The sequence below is a fragment of the Austrofundulus limnaeus genome, unplaced genomic scaffold (genome assembly GCF_001266775.1).
Source record: "Austrofundulus limnaeus strain Quisiro unplaced genomic scaffold, Austrofundulus_limnaeus-1.0 Scaffold356, whole genome shotgun sequence".
NCBI classification, from domain to species: Eukaryota; Metazoa; Chordata; class Actinopteri; order Cyprinodontiformes; family Rivulidae; genus Austrofundulus; species Austrofundulus limnaeus.
Window position 1 is genome coordinate 79,857 of NW_013952758.1, and position 13,602 is coordinate 93,458.

The 13,602-nt window shown below is 39.4% G+C and overlaps 2 protein-coding genes and 1 long non-coding RNA gene across 6 annotated transcripts in view; 1 reads left to right on the forward strand and 2 right to left on the reverse strand.

Annotated features, from left to right (window-relative positions):
* The window catches only part of LOC106528027 (uncharacterized), a 13,620-nt gene extending 11,172 nt beyond the window's left edge, over positions 1–2,448 (reverse strand). Inside the window, exons 1-2 of the long non-coding RNA XR_001311459.1 lie at positions 2,270–2,448; positions 2,163–2,164 (exon numbers count right to left, since the gene is read on the reverse strand). This is a non-coding gene — a long non-coding RNA (uncharacterized LOC106528027). The remainder of the gene's footprint in view (positions 1–2,162; positions 2,165–2,269) is intronic.
* pear1 (platelet endothelial aggregation receptor 1) overlaps positions 1–10,191 on the forward strand; it is a 59,408-nt gene extending 49,217 nt beyond the window's left edge. The window contains exons 13-20 of the mRNA XM_014023070.1: positions 1,458–1,560; positions 3,859–4,011; positions 4,123–4,341; positions 5,846–5,955; positions 6,029–6,152; positions 8,355–8,417; positions 8,762–8,956; positions 9,286–10,191. Coding sequence (XP_013878524.1) covers positions 1,458–1,560; positions 3,859–4,011; positions 4,123–4,341; positions 5,846–5,955; positions 6,029–6,152; positions 8,355–8,417; positions 8,762–8,956; positions 9,286–9,437 — 1,119 coding nt within the window. The 3' untranslated portion in view covers positions 9,438–10,191. The remainder of the gene's footprint in view (positions 1–1,457; positions 1,561–3,858; positions 4,012–4,122; positions 4,342–5,845; positions 5,956–6,028; positions 6,153–8,354; positions 8,418–8,761; positions 8,957–9,285) is intronic.
* Positions 10,192–11,221: 1,030 nt separating this feature from the next.
* The window catches only part of LOC106528028 (lamin A), a 40,747-nt gene continuing 38,366 nt past the window's right edge, over positions 11,222–13,602 (reverse strand). For all 4 annotated transcript variants that reach the window (XM_014023073.1, XM_014023072.1, XM_014023071.1 and 1 more), the window contains 2 exons: positions 12,446–12,607; positions 11,222–12,370 (listed from right to left, as the gene is read on the reverse strand). In XM_014023073.1, coding sequence (XP_013878527.1) covers positions 12,335–12,370; positions 12,446–12,607 — 198 coding nt within the window. In that variant the 3' untranslated portion in view covers positions 11,222–12,334. The remainder of the gene's footprint in view (positions 12,371–12,445; positions 12,608–13,602) is intronic.

A 13,602-nucleotide genomic window follows, 5' to 3' on the forward strand; every position in this document is an offset into this window, starting at 1 on the left:
CAAAAAGATCGGATTTTTTCAAAAAATCGGAACTGAGCATTAAGACCTGCAGTGTGAACGTAGCCAAAGACGCCGACGTCTCCTCTGATGATGAGCGCTAGTGTCGTGGTAGCAACATGCTATGTGTTTACATCCATCGCCGCCATGTTTGTAATGACTTATCATGAGAACAAACGTATTCACGTGACTTTAATAACATTTCTTACTTAATGGAAACACTGCAGTTGCGAAACTGTGTTTTTGACATTAACAGAATATCAACAAAGTTTTGCTCACATTTGCAATGGAAACACAACTATTGAAGCAACTGCTGCACATCAGGAAAGGTCAAAGGTCGTTTAGAGTCCGTCATTCTACTGACAGAAGGAAAACAAACAAACTGTGTTTCTATCAATGTTTTTTAATGTGCATTTTGAAGTATTGCATTAGAAAAGTGAATGAAACGGCACGATTTGAAAAAATTCCTCTAATTTGCAAAAAAAGTTTCTACGCTCACTTGAGGTGGTTTTTGAGTTTTTTGTAAAAGAGTTAAAGGAGAGATGGAAACACGTTTACCTCACACAGATGATCAGCTGTACCTGCTGGCTGTTCGGTACCGGTGTTGTACGATTTTCAGTTCCCCTGTGAAAATCTGTTCCCCCTGTGTTGGAAGCGCCTCCGAAGCGCCTCCCTCTGGTCTGACGTTATGCCTGGACCGGTGACTCTCTAAGGTTAATCTCTAGGGGGAACAGATTTTCACAGGGTAACTAAAATTCGCACAACACCGGTACCAGCTTAGGCTTGGCTGCACTCACGACTGCAGCTGAAGAGAATTACATTTCTTTTTCTACGTCTGCAGACAGCAGTAACATCACCAAAAATAGTTCATATGACAGAATAATTACAACTTTCTGATAACTTCTCTCTATTGTCCTGGGATCCCTGTGGGTTTTTAACTTCTACTTCCTGTTTCCTGCAGCCATGCGTCTGATGTAATGACACTCTGCGTGGCCTGGTTGATTCACTTCAAGCCAGCTGATGGAAACATGTCTGATTCACATTTCTTCTCTTTTTCCTTTTTGCAAACTTTTAAAAATTTTCTCAAAATTCAAAATAAATTTGGATGGATGGAAACACGGTTATTGTCTTCTCAAGAGTGGACGTCCCAGCAAGTTCACCCCAAAGGTCAGACTGTGCAGTGATCAGAGTTGGGTCTCTGCAGGCCTCAGTTAGCAGGTTAGAGGTTAAAGGTCAAGGCTTGTTTGTTGGGAGGTCTGCAGGAGAACACGTGCACACAGCAGATCCTCTCTCCTTACATCACTCTGTGTACAGTCTGTGTTTTGGCCTCAAACACTCGTTCTGTTTCACCGAGCCAAGCCGACAGCCTGTGGGCCCTCAGAACCAGTTACATGTTCTGTGCCGGAGCAGAGAATCCCCCCGGTGACCCTGAGCCTGTTGGCTCTGCTTCCTCTGTGCAGGTGGGCTCGTTCGGCCCCGGCTGTCTGAAGAGGTGCGACTGCCTTCACGCCAGCGGCTGCCGGCCCGCCGCCGGGGAGTGCCTCTGTCTGCCAGGCTGGACGGGTGAGTGACGTCCCCCCGCCGTCTCTGCCAGCTTGGCCCCGTGTCCTCAGAGACGGTCCAACAGGACGGAGGAGCCACGGGTTTTCAAACCACCTCTCGGTTATTTTCACATCTCTGCTGTTTGAATTTAAAAAACAGTAATTTTTAATTAATTGAAGCATCGCTGCCCTGAGAACATCTTTATTTTTTAACCCTTTAAGAAATACTCAGAAAATTCACATTTTTTAGAACTGACATGTTTATTGGGCCTTTAAACAAAATCTATTTTTTTTTGCCACATCACTTTGTTTATGATATATTTTTTGTATCAAATCTGATACACTGGGCTGTTTTGGTAACATTTTGCTCACAACAAAGTTATATTAAGAAACAAAAGACAGTTTTGCCCATAACTTTTAACAAGTTTAGGACAGTCTAGGACATTTACTTCTTTGTTTGTTTTTTTTTACAATGAAGTTTTTACAGCCCTTTATTTCACTTCATAAACAGTTTCTGTCCTTGTTCAGGCACAGATGTACCTTACACTTTATAAAAAAATGCCATCTATTATCACATTGATGATATTTTCTTATTTTCCCTTTTCTTCCTCAATTTTCTTTGACATCTAACACGTAAATATTTAGTCAGTACAGCGTAGAGATTATAATTTCAAAGGAAACCAAAATGTGTTTTCAAATGGCATTTCAGTAATTAATCAATCATCCAAAACAGTGTGTGGTTGTATTGTGGCAAGAATACTGTTGATTAAATTACTAAAATTACTAAAATGTCACATGACAATTCAGGACTGGAGCACCTGCAGTATCAAGTTCGATACACAAATTTTTAACACGGTTTAATTGTACTATTAAAAATATATATATTTTAAGTAATTATGCATTGTTTCAACGTAGAAAGTATTTATTTAAAAAATACAAACAATATTGATATTATTCTTACCATAACTTCTCCAAAACTAGCAAAAGTTTTCCTGAAAAAAAATGTGTGTATGACCTCATGTCAGCAGGCTATGGAAGCCCATTTCCGCCACCCTGATAAAAAATAAATAAAACTTGTATCTCATAATTATGACTTAGCTATCTCATAATTATGAGATACTATCTCATAATAATGAGATAGCTAAGTCATAATTATGAGATAGTATCTCATAATAATGAGATAGCATCTCATAATAATGAGATAGCTAAGTCATAATTATGAGATACATGTTTTATTTTTTTATCAGGGTGGCGGAAATGGGCTTCCATAGAAGACATTTTGAAAAGGCAAAAAAAAAAGTTCCACTTCCTGCAGTACATTGATAATCCTCCAGAGGGCAGAACACAGATCTCACATGATATATAACAGGTTTTTGAGGAAAATATTGACCACATTGATAAAATATAGGTCACAGAATCCTGCGTAGCAAATGTGATACAAATGGCGATGCAGGGTACTGTCACCAGAATGAAACCTTGACACATTTTATACAGAATATAAGTAATTAAACTCATTAAAGTGCCTGTGATGTCAAATTTTTATAATACAAATGAATGCATTTTAGAAAGATAACATTGATAAAATATTGCAAAAGAGATTTCATGTAGCTGAGATGAACAGTTGTTGAGATATTTGTCTGTAAAATAACAGGAAGTGATGTCAGAGGGGAATGTCCACATGTGAACAGAGCGTTGTTACAACAGCTAATAACACAGAGTGTAGAGAACAATCTGATGTTTATTAACATTATTTTGAGTCACTATCAGGGAGAGTTAAAGTTTAAATAATATTGTTTCAATAAACAAAAATGAGAGATTTCTTTGTTAATGAGTTCCCCTCTGATGTCACTTCCTGTTTCATCTTAGCTGAGTCAAGTTCAAAAGAAAATACAACAGTTATGGGATAAAATGGGTTAAAGTGTGTGTATTATTCCAACTTTCTTAAATATAAAGATGTTTTCTTTGACTTTTTGTGTTTAAAGAATATGCATGTCCCAGGCACTTTAAAAACACTAAACAACATGAAAACCGTAAGAAAAGACAGAAAAATATATAATTAAGCAATCATAAAGCAAAAAATAAGTTAAATTGGACAGAATGTTGTCCAAATACTGAAGGAGCAAATTTGTGTTTACATTTATTTAAAATTTGAACCTTTCTGTTATTTCTGAGGTACGTTTCAAAATAAAAATCAGACATAACTTTTATTGTGAAACTGTTTTTGGAGGTTTATTTTTGAATATTTTCCTCAGCTCTTTGGGCTGCAGATTTTATTTATTTATTTATTGTTTAAAATGTGATTAATGAAATTTTCTTTCAGGCCGCCGCTGCAGTGAGCCCTGTCCTGAGGGTCTTTGGGGGTCCCACTGTAACCAGACCTGCTCTGAGCGCTGCCCCAACAGCGACACGTGTTTAAAGAAAACCGGGGAGTGCGTGTGTCGCCCCGGCTACTGGGGGGCCACCTGCCAGAACAGTAAGAGCTGGAGCAGAAAGCTCATTTAAAATCTGTTTTTATTTCAAATCTTCACTTTCAGAGCCAAATAAAGAGTTTAAAGTTCCTTTAAGGGAGTTTTTCTTCCACCAGACTCCTCGGAGCAGGTGGGCAGCGTCATGGTTCCCCTGCCCCCAGGTGAGAAGGAGTCCTGGGGAGCCATCGGTGGCATCGTGGTGCTGGTCCTCCTGGTGGTCCTGCTGCTGGCCCTGCTGCTGCTCTACAGGAGGAGGCAGAAGGAGAAGCAGAACAACACGCCCACCGTCTCCTTCTCCACCAGCCGCGGCGTCAACTCTGAGTACGCCGTTCCAGGTGAGTCCCGTCAGCTCCAGGTGAGCCACGCCCCGTAAGCTCATCTGATTTAATAAGATTAAATGTCTTCCTGCTGACGTCTTCTCTTCAGTGGTGGGCACCAGTCTGCTAAAGCACAAATCCACTAATTGTGGACCTAAAAATTTCATTTGCATTTTAGCGGTCTTACTAATTTTTATAATTCATAAGCAGATTTGCACTTTCTAAAATTAAAATGCAGTACCGCTAATAATTAATTATCTACCAGTCATCATTAACTTGAACAGCAGAAGGTATGACTGTCAATGAATCACAACATGTGATCTATCCAACAGCACCTCTCCCAGATAAACACACTTATTGTGAAGATATACATCCTGCTGACTGTTGCTTTGGGTCACGGTTCTCATTTCCCACAATGCTTTGTGTCTGCTTACGTAGCAGGAAGGCAACCTTTAGAACTCCCTGTCCCAGTAAAACAGTTAACGTTTGTAATCCATACTAAAATTTTGTATATATTGATTTATTTTACTTTGCAATCGGAGATCCTTTTAAAAAAATAAAGTTTAAATGCTGGAGCTCAATACTTGATGTAATTGGTCGAAGCAACAGGGTTAGAGACGCAGAAATGATTTAAAGATGTTATGCTGYTGAAGACTGACATCTAGTGGTCAACTGGAGCAACTACACGGAAAACTTTAAAATCCAAGCTCTTACTTTGAAGTTTGCAGATAGTTTCCTGTGTTTCGTTTCCCGTCACAAATCAAATCCGTCATGTACCCAGAATGCATCGCCTCAGTTTTCCAATAAACAATTTTAAAATTACTTTATTGATGCTTCTTTAATGAAAAATCTACAACAAACAAAAGAAAAAGACAAAGAAGCAGCCGAACTAGCAATCCTCAACAACTTTTTAATTTTTACACCAGGAGCTAAAGGTCTGTTTCAGGAAATCACATCCCCAGCAATGAAGGGTTGTAGGATTAAGCTGTAAAAGAGTTCATACACCACTAGTTGGCAGTGTTGTACATATATTCTACATGATTGTTGCCAGCTAGTAAGTGTCAAATTGAATTTGTGCTTTAAAATTAGCTTCCACTAGTTTTTCTATGGCCTAAGTCAGGGGTGTCAAACTCCAGTCCTCGAGGGCCGCTATCCTGCATGTTTTAGAGGTTTTCTTGCTCCAACACACCTGATTTTGATCGCTGGGTGATTAACAGGCTTCTGCCCAATTTGAAGAGTTAATTCAATCACTGAATCAGGTGTGTTGGAGCTGGAAAACCTCTAAAACATGCAGGATAGCGGCCCTCGAGGACTGGAGTTTGACACCCCTGCTCTAAAACATGCAGGATAGCGGCCCTCGAGGACTGGAGTTTGACACCCCTGGCCTAAGTGCTTTAGAAGTTACGCCACTAATTTTTGGGTTAGCGCTGCCCACCGCTGCTTGTCTTCATGCTGTTTCTGTCGGAGCTGAAGGAACCTTTTCACCTGTTCGACTGTAATTCTTGTGTTTCTGCTCCTGCAGACGTTCCTCACAGCTACCATCATTACTACTCCAACCCCAGTTACCACACCCTGAACCAGAGCCAGCCTCCGCTGCCACACCTGCCCAACAACCACGAGCGCATCATCAAGGTGGAGCTCGTCTCTTTGGTTCTGGTGAGTTTAAAGTCCGGCCCGTTGGACTGACCCTGTCTGTGTCCCTCAGAACAACAACCAGCTGTTCTGCAGCGTGAAGAACGCAGCGAGGGAGCGGCGCGCCTTGTTCGGAGTGGAGAGCAACGCCACGCTGCCCGCAGACTGGAAACACCACGAGGCCCGCAAAGACTCAGGTTTGTTAGCAAAATATCACCTTCCTTATTTATCAAACGTCCTGGAATTACTCTTAAGCAGAGGTTTATACTAACTAAGTACATTTACTTCCTTACAGTACTTAAGTAGTAATTTTTTGAGGATTTGTAATTTTTTAAACAGCTACGTTTACTTTTATTTCATTAAATTTAAAGCTAAAAATGATACTTTTACTTCTTTACTTTAAAATGTAACATCTAGTTATTCGTTACAAAGTTAAATATGTTCCAACTCATCATGAAAGATGTTTCTGCTTTAAAAAATGAAGTGTTGAATTTACTCAACAAAGTCATGTCAGCTGGCTCCACTAAGTCTAGTCGAGTAAACTGATAAAATAATACACATATTGCCCAGTTTATTCAACCTGACTTAGTGGAACCAGTTTGGTTCAGTAAATTCAACAGTTTATTTCTTAGAGAGTGTGTAAAAGTACTTCTACTTTCCCAATTTTTGTGAACAGTTTTATGATTTTACTTGAGTAGTTTTCACATCAGTGAAATTTATTTTTACCAAAGTCATTTTCTGTTCATGTAATTTTACTTTTACTTATTTTTTTCAAGTACTTTATAGAACTCTACTCTTAAGAATGCTGCTAAGAGTGGACTTAAGTGTAAAAAAATTCTTAGTTAAAAGCTGAGAGTAAAAGTCAGTTATCAAGCGTCTCAGTCTTACTTTAAGTGAAGTGTAGGAGTAAATCTTAAGTGTCAATTTTACTTTAAGTGAAGGGTAGAAGTAAATCTTAAGTGTCAGTCTTAATTTAAGTGAAGTGTGTGAGTAAATCTTAAGTGTCAGTCTTACTTTAAGTGAAGTGTAGGAGAACATCTTAAGAGTCAGTCTTACTTTAAGTGAAGTGTAGGAATACATCTTAAGTGTCAGTCTTAATTTAAGTGAAGTGTAGGAGTAAATCTTAAGTGTCAGTCTTACTTTAAGTGAAGTGTAGGAGTAAATCCTAGTGTCAGTCTTACTTTAAGTGAAATGTAGGAGTAATTCTTAAGTGTCAGCCTTATTTTAAGTGAAGTGTAGGAGTAAATCTTAAGTGTCAGTCTTACTTTAAGTGAAGTGTAGGAGTAATTCTTAAGTGTCAGTCTTAAATGAAGTGTAGGAGTAATTCTTAAATGTCAATCTTACTTTAAGTGAAGTGTAGGAGTAATTCTTAAGTGTCAGTCTTACTTTAGGTGAAGTGTGGGAGTGATTCTTAAGTGTCTTACTTTAAGTGAAGTGTAGGAGTAATTCTTAAGTGTCAGTCTTACTTTAAGTGAAGTGTAGGAGTAATTCTTAAGTGTCAGTCTTTAAGTGAAGTGTAGGAGTAAATCTTAAGTGTCAGTCTTTAAGTGAAGTGTAGGAGTAAATCTTAAGTGTCAGTCTTAGAGCTGATGTGTGACACCTGGCTGTGCCACAAACTGATCCTGGATGACGTCATTAGGTAAAACACTGGCATGGACCAATCACTGCCTCGGATTTCATGTTCAAGAATATTGTTGGAGAAATGTCAAGATAATGATGCGTTCCGTTTATATCGTATTCTGGGAACTGAACTGGTAAATGATAGTGACGTCTAAAAATCCACTGTAAGAAGTTTGATAAATACGAGCCCTGATGAACAGCCGAACATCAATAAGATGACATATTGGTGAATTTAACAGCTAAAGTTTGGTTTAATGAAGCTCTTTGTGCAGATTACTACTTATTCTGTTCTTTTTGCAGTTTTGACCCAAACATCGTGAACAGTGGAGGGTGATCTACATTTCATCCTGACTCACATTAATTCATGCAGCTGCAGAGTGGACATACATTTATTGAGCTAATAAAAGTGGCTCAGTGGTTTCCTGACCTCCTGACTCGTTCAATCAGCAAAAAGCTGAGAGAATTAACTCTGATAAAAGCTTTAATAAGCTCACTTTTTATCCAAAAGAGCTTCAGATTGTCTGAAACTGCTTGGATTGAAGACATTAGTGACTTTTTTCTGTGTAAAATCACAGGAGATGTTGAGGGGAAAGTTCTTTGGGCCTGCAGGTACGGAGCCATAAACGCTTCGAACTCCATAAAAAGCTGATGTTTTGGCAGCAGTGATGTTCTCACACCTGCTGCTGATTTTCCACGTGTCCACAGCAGCTGATCTGCTTCTGATTAGTTTGACATAAATGAAAAGTACAGACAGAAAATGTGTCTTTTATTGTTTACAGGAGCTTTTGGCATCGACAGGAGCTACAGCTACAGCGCCAGCCTCGGAAAATATTACAACAAAGGTAGTTAATCACCTCCTCCTCCTCCCTGTTCTTCCTCTCCTCCTGCAGCTGCTGAAGAGCAGGAAATACAAGCTGGAGATAAAAACAAGCTGTAAATATCTGAAGATTTTTCCTTTAATTCTCATGTCTTATTTGAATATTCAGATCAAAGGAAGGTTTTTATGAATCACAGAAGTCAAACTTTTCTTTGTGATGATTTTATTTGAAATATTTCAGTTCAGCAGAGTCAAACTAACCTAAAATCCTGAGTCTAGAAATGAAAACTTCTGCCTAAAAGGACCAAAGTAAGTTTCTGGAGTTGACCTTTGACCTTTCGGCTGCTGACTCGTGTATTTTCCGAGCAGAGCTGAAGGACCTGGCGGCTGTGAGCAGCAGCTCTCTGAACAGCGAGAACCCTTACGCCACCATCAAGGACCTGCCGGGACCCCCGTTCTGCCCCCCGGAGAGCAGCTACATGGAGATGAAGGCGGCCGTCCCCAGAGAGCGGGCGTACACCGAGATCAGCCCACCGCCCTTCCACGTGGCCACGCTGCGCCGAGGTGAGGGGGCGGGGCATCGGGAAACCAGTTTTTACTTGTCTGTCCGTTGAGTCGGGAGATATTTTGCTAACAGACACAGGTTCATGTCTTTAGCAGCAGAGGAAATATGTTTTGGTTCATGATCACTCATTAAATAATGAACATTTGGCTAAAACATAAGTTTTTGCTCCAGATCTTTCAGCTCAAACCTGCTGCTTTAAATTAGTTTTATTGTATTTTTTGACTCTAAGAACTCAGAAACGTCATGTTTGATTCAAAATATTGATATTTTCTGTAACTTGTTCAGATTAAAGGTCGTTCAGCTCAAACTGCAGGTTTTTTCTCCTCAGAGCGTCAGAGCTCCCTTGGCCACGCCCCCCTCGATGACCCCCAGAGCCACTACGACCTCCCTGTGAACAGCCACATCCCGGGACACTACGACCTGCCCCCGGTCCGCCGGCCCCCCTCCCCCCGGCCCTCCCCCAGGAGAACTCTGCAGTGATGAAGAGGAGTAAAGACCTTCAGCTCAGTGATGGAGCCACCTGTCGGGGCAGCACCGCCCCCTGTGGGCTCAGGGTGGTACTGCACCCCCTCGGACTCGGGGCTGGTTGAGTGAATCACTTTGTTTGTTCCTGGGAGAAGTTTGTCTGCGATGATTCCTCCGTCTGTTCAAACGAGTTTTATTTCCTGCAGTTTGATGCCGTCGCTCCTGAACGTGGCTTTTTGCTGCTGCTGGAATCCAAACTTTGTAAATATAAAGATGAATATAACGTTAAGCTCACATGAATGTAGAACAAAGCCAGTTTTCAGTGCTTCACAGGATTCAGAACCATGTGTTTTACAGATCAACAGATAGAAAGCACAAACAGGAAGTGATGAATTACAGAAAATCAGATCAGACCATTCAAAACAAGTTTCTTCACTTTCAAGGTACAAAAATCAGCCTGAGGTTTGAGCAGGTGTGTTTTATCATCTGCAGCTGGTCCGTGTGACCAGGTGTTGATCTTCATTTGGCCTTTTATTTAAAAATGTCTTGCCATCATCCCTCTTGGCTTTAAAGGGGACATATCCTGTAAAATCTACCTTTTTTAAATTCATTTTGTTGGACTTGGAGTTTCTAGGAGGCAGAAAAGATGAATTTAGTCTCTCCAGGTGCAAAGATTTCTTTATATGAGTCAGATTTTTCAGCCTGTTCAGTTTTCTCTATTTTCTATGACGTTTTCAGAAATATTATGTTAAATTATAGAATTACCAAATAAGGTCTGGACTTACCAAGTACAACTTTGTTTTAATTATCTGGTTCTGGGTCAGACTCTGGTCCACTGTTGTTGACGTCTTTTAACTAAATTGTAAAGAAAACGTTTCTGCAAGCTAGAAGATGCGCCCCTCCCTCCTCTCAAACCGGAGTGGAACGGTCTGGAAGCAGGAGGGGGTGAGGAGCTTGAAGCATCTTAAAGTGCCTGTGACATGTTCATCCTTTAGATACAAAAAGTCAAAGAAAACTTTGTTTTATTTAAGAAACTTAGCAGAACACATTATTTTACCCATTTGGACGACCTATTTTCTTTTGAACCTGGCTCGGCAAAAAAGAAACAGGAAGTGACATCACAGGGGAACTCCTTTGAGAAAAATAACTCACTGGTCATTGTTTATTGAAACATTTGAACTCTTCTTTTTTGTCAGTCTGACAGCGACTCTGATGTCATTTTTCATGCAGATATTCCCCTTCGACATCACTTCCTGTTACTTCACATGCAAATATCAACTGTTAATCTCAGCAACATGAAAATTATTTTGTAATATGTTCTCATTATCTTTCCAAAAATGCATCGGTATTATTTAAAAAAATGATGTCACAGGCAATTTAAAGGAACAGTAACAAAACGAGCTGCTTTGAGACACAGCAGAAAAGTGGTGAAAGAGGAGCTGGAAAAGTTAGAATACGGAGGAATTCAGACCAAAGCTGTAGTTCCACTTTATAAAGACCCAACTGAATGATTTAAAAACATCGTGTCTACTTTAAAACATTTTTTAATACTAAAGTGAATTTTTGCTCCACTTTTTCCGTCATATTTTGGATTTAAGCACGTGGTTGTGTCCAGTGAAGTTCTTTTATTCTAACAAACCAAACTGAATGTACATTATGTTGTAAATGTTTGATTTTTTTGTACATCAATGTATTTTTGAATGTAACTGTGGGTACATGTGTGTGTATATAATGCATATTAAAAATATCTGCACTTTTCTTTTTGTTTTTGTAACAATATATATAAATAAAAAACAGACTGGAAAACATAGGTTTTATTCAGCATTATTATAGAGTAGGAAAAAATACATCGAACAACGTTTGGCCTCATTTAGCTTTCTGGAAGGAAAATCAAACTTTGGCTTGAACACCTTTGGGTCATATTTCATCTGACAGAAAATAAACTATATCCAGTAATAACGTCTGCAGTTTACATGATAAAGACTGGCTCTTTATTCATTCTACACATCTGTAGGTACAAGAGTTTCGAGGCACTTTAGGAATAAAGACATAAAAATGAGCATAATTGTTGCATCAGACCAAAAAAAAAAAACAAAAACACAGCCATCAAGTATTTTCCATATTGATAAACTTTCCACTGGAGTATAAATGAGTCAAGCTGCCAAACTACAGTACAAATCTACCTGCTGTGAGTAACTGAGGATAAAAGCAAAGCGTACAGAGTATAGCTGAGCAGAAAGCAGGAAAAGCAGCTCGTGACCAGTTTTAACGGCTCACCAGGGGGGCACGAGGGGGCTGACAGTCACAGGACTGCAGCTTGAATCATGTGATCTGAGAAAACCTGGTTTCCTCTGAAGGCACCGTAAGATTAATCTGAGAATAAATCTGACTCAGCTGATGAGATTTCTGGTTAATTCATTTGATTTAAATCACAAAAAAACCCAAATATATCCTGATTATCTGAGCATCCAAAAAAAAAACAAGCTGACAAAACCATCATCAGATGATCTAAATATTTATCTGAGAGGTGAGCTGTGAGGACGATTGCTGAAAATGATTGTTTTTGTGGAAAGAAAATCATCTAAAGCACTTTGTAAATGTTTAAAACCTGAGCTGAGAGTCTTTGGAGGATTCTCCTGCTGCATATAAACCACGCTGGGAGAACCTGATGAGTGATCAGCAGCTGAGCGTGTCCACCGACCACAGCTGAGCTCGTAGCTCAGCAGACATGCAGGAAACACAAATATAACGAAGCACAATCTGAGCCCTTCACCCAAACCTGGAAAACCAATCGAATGCATTAAACCAGGCTACAAAACAACAACGGTTCATATATAAAAATAAAGAGGAACATCCTGGTGGTAGAAAAGCGCTCCTCTGTGGTGCGTTCAGGTGAGGTGATGGTCGCCGTCTTACATGACGGAGCAGTTCTCCGGCTTCACTCGGCCCTGTGCAGGAAGCACATCACACTTTAAACTCACACTCGGGGGGCGGGGTTGTGAGACGTCTCCACGGTACCGTACCTGTCGGGGCTCGTTGGTTCCCAGGAAGTAGGAGTGTCCCACGAGGCCCTCGGGCAGACCGCCGCTGCGGTCCGACGGCTGGCCGCACGAGTCGCAGATGACGGTGCGGCTGCGCAGGTTGTACTCGGTGTGCTCGTCTCCTCCGCTCGTGCTGTGAGCACCCTGCAGGGAAACAGGTTCTGTCAGAGGACCAGAACCAGAACTCCTGATAGAACTGGTCTTACTGTAACGAGCTCTGCAGGCTTCTCACTTTAAAATGATTAAAAGGACTAAATTTAAACTTTTTTATGAAGCAAACTTTGTTTTACCATTTGGTTTTCTTAAAATCTGATTTTTGATTTTTAATTTTTATTCATCTTTTCTGGATGTTTTTAGATATTGATGGAAATTTCTTTGACTTTAGACTGAAAAGAATGTGGATTTGATTTTGGCCTCAGTGCCACCTCTGGTTAAAACTCAGATCATTTTGTTGTAAATTTCTCCATCACAGATCAGCTTCATTTATCTCACTTTATTTAAGTTTCTGTGGAGGACTGAAACTGTCATAATTAGAAATATAAGCAGAAATATAAATAAATACACTTAAAATTAAATCAAAAAAGGAGAACTTTACCTCATGTTTTACACATTTTTCCAGTTTAGTTTCAACAAATTACATATTTTAGCACATACTTTACATTTTACTCTCATAAAAACATATATTTTATTTTTCTTTATATTTGTACATGCATTTGTGTCTCTCAAATGTTATTTATTTTTTTATAATTTTACCCACAAGTCTTTTTGTTTCCATGTGTTGCTTTTACATTTCTGTCTCCTGTTTTTACTTTAAACTTTAACCTAAACTGAGGCAGCAGCAGCTGCTCCTTCCTGTCTGTTGACCAATAAGAGAGGAGCTGAACCAGGAAGCTCCGCCCACCTTATTTGCTTAATTAGACAGAAATGCACAAGTTAAAGTAAACACAAGAGACAGAGAAATGTAAAAGCAACACGGACATAAAACGCTTCTGGGAAAAATTTATTTTAAAAAATGATAAAAACACTAAAGCGTAAATTATGTGATAAAATATACACTTTATTGGAACTAAGCTGGAAAAATAAATATGATGGTCAATTAAATTATAAAACTTGAGGTAAAATTCTTTTTTTGTTTATTT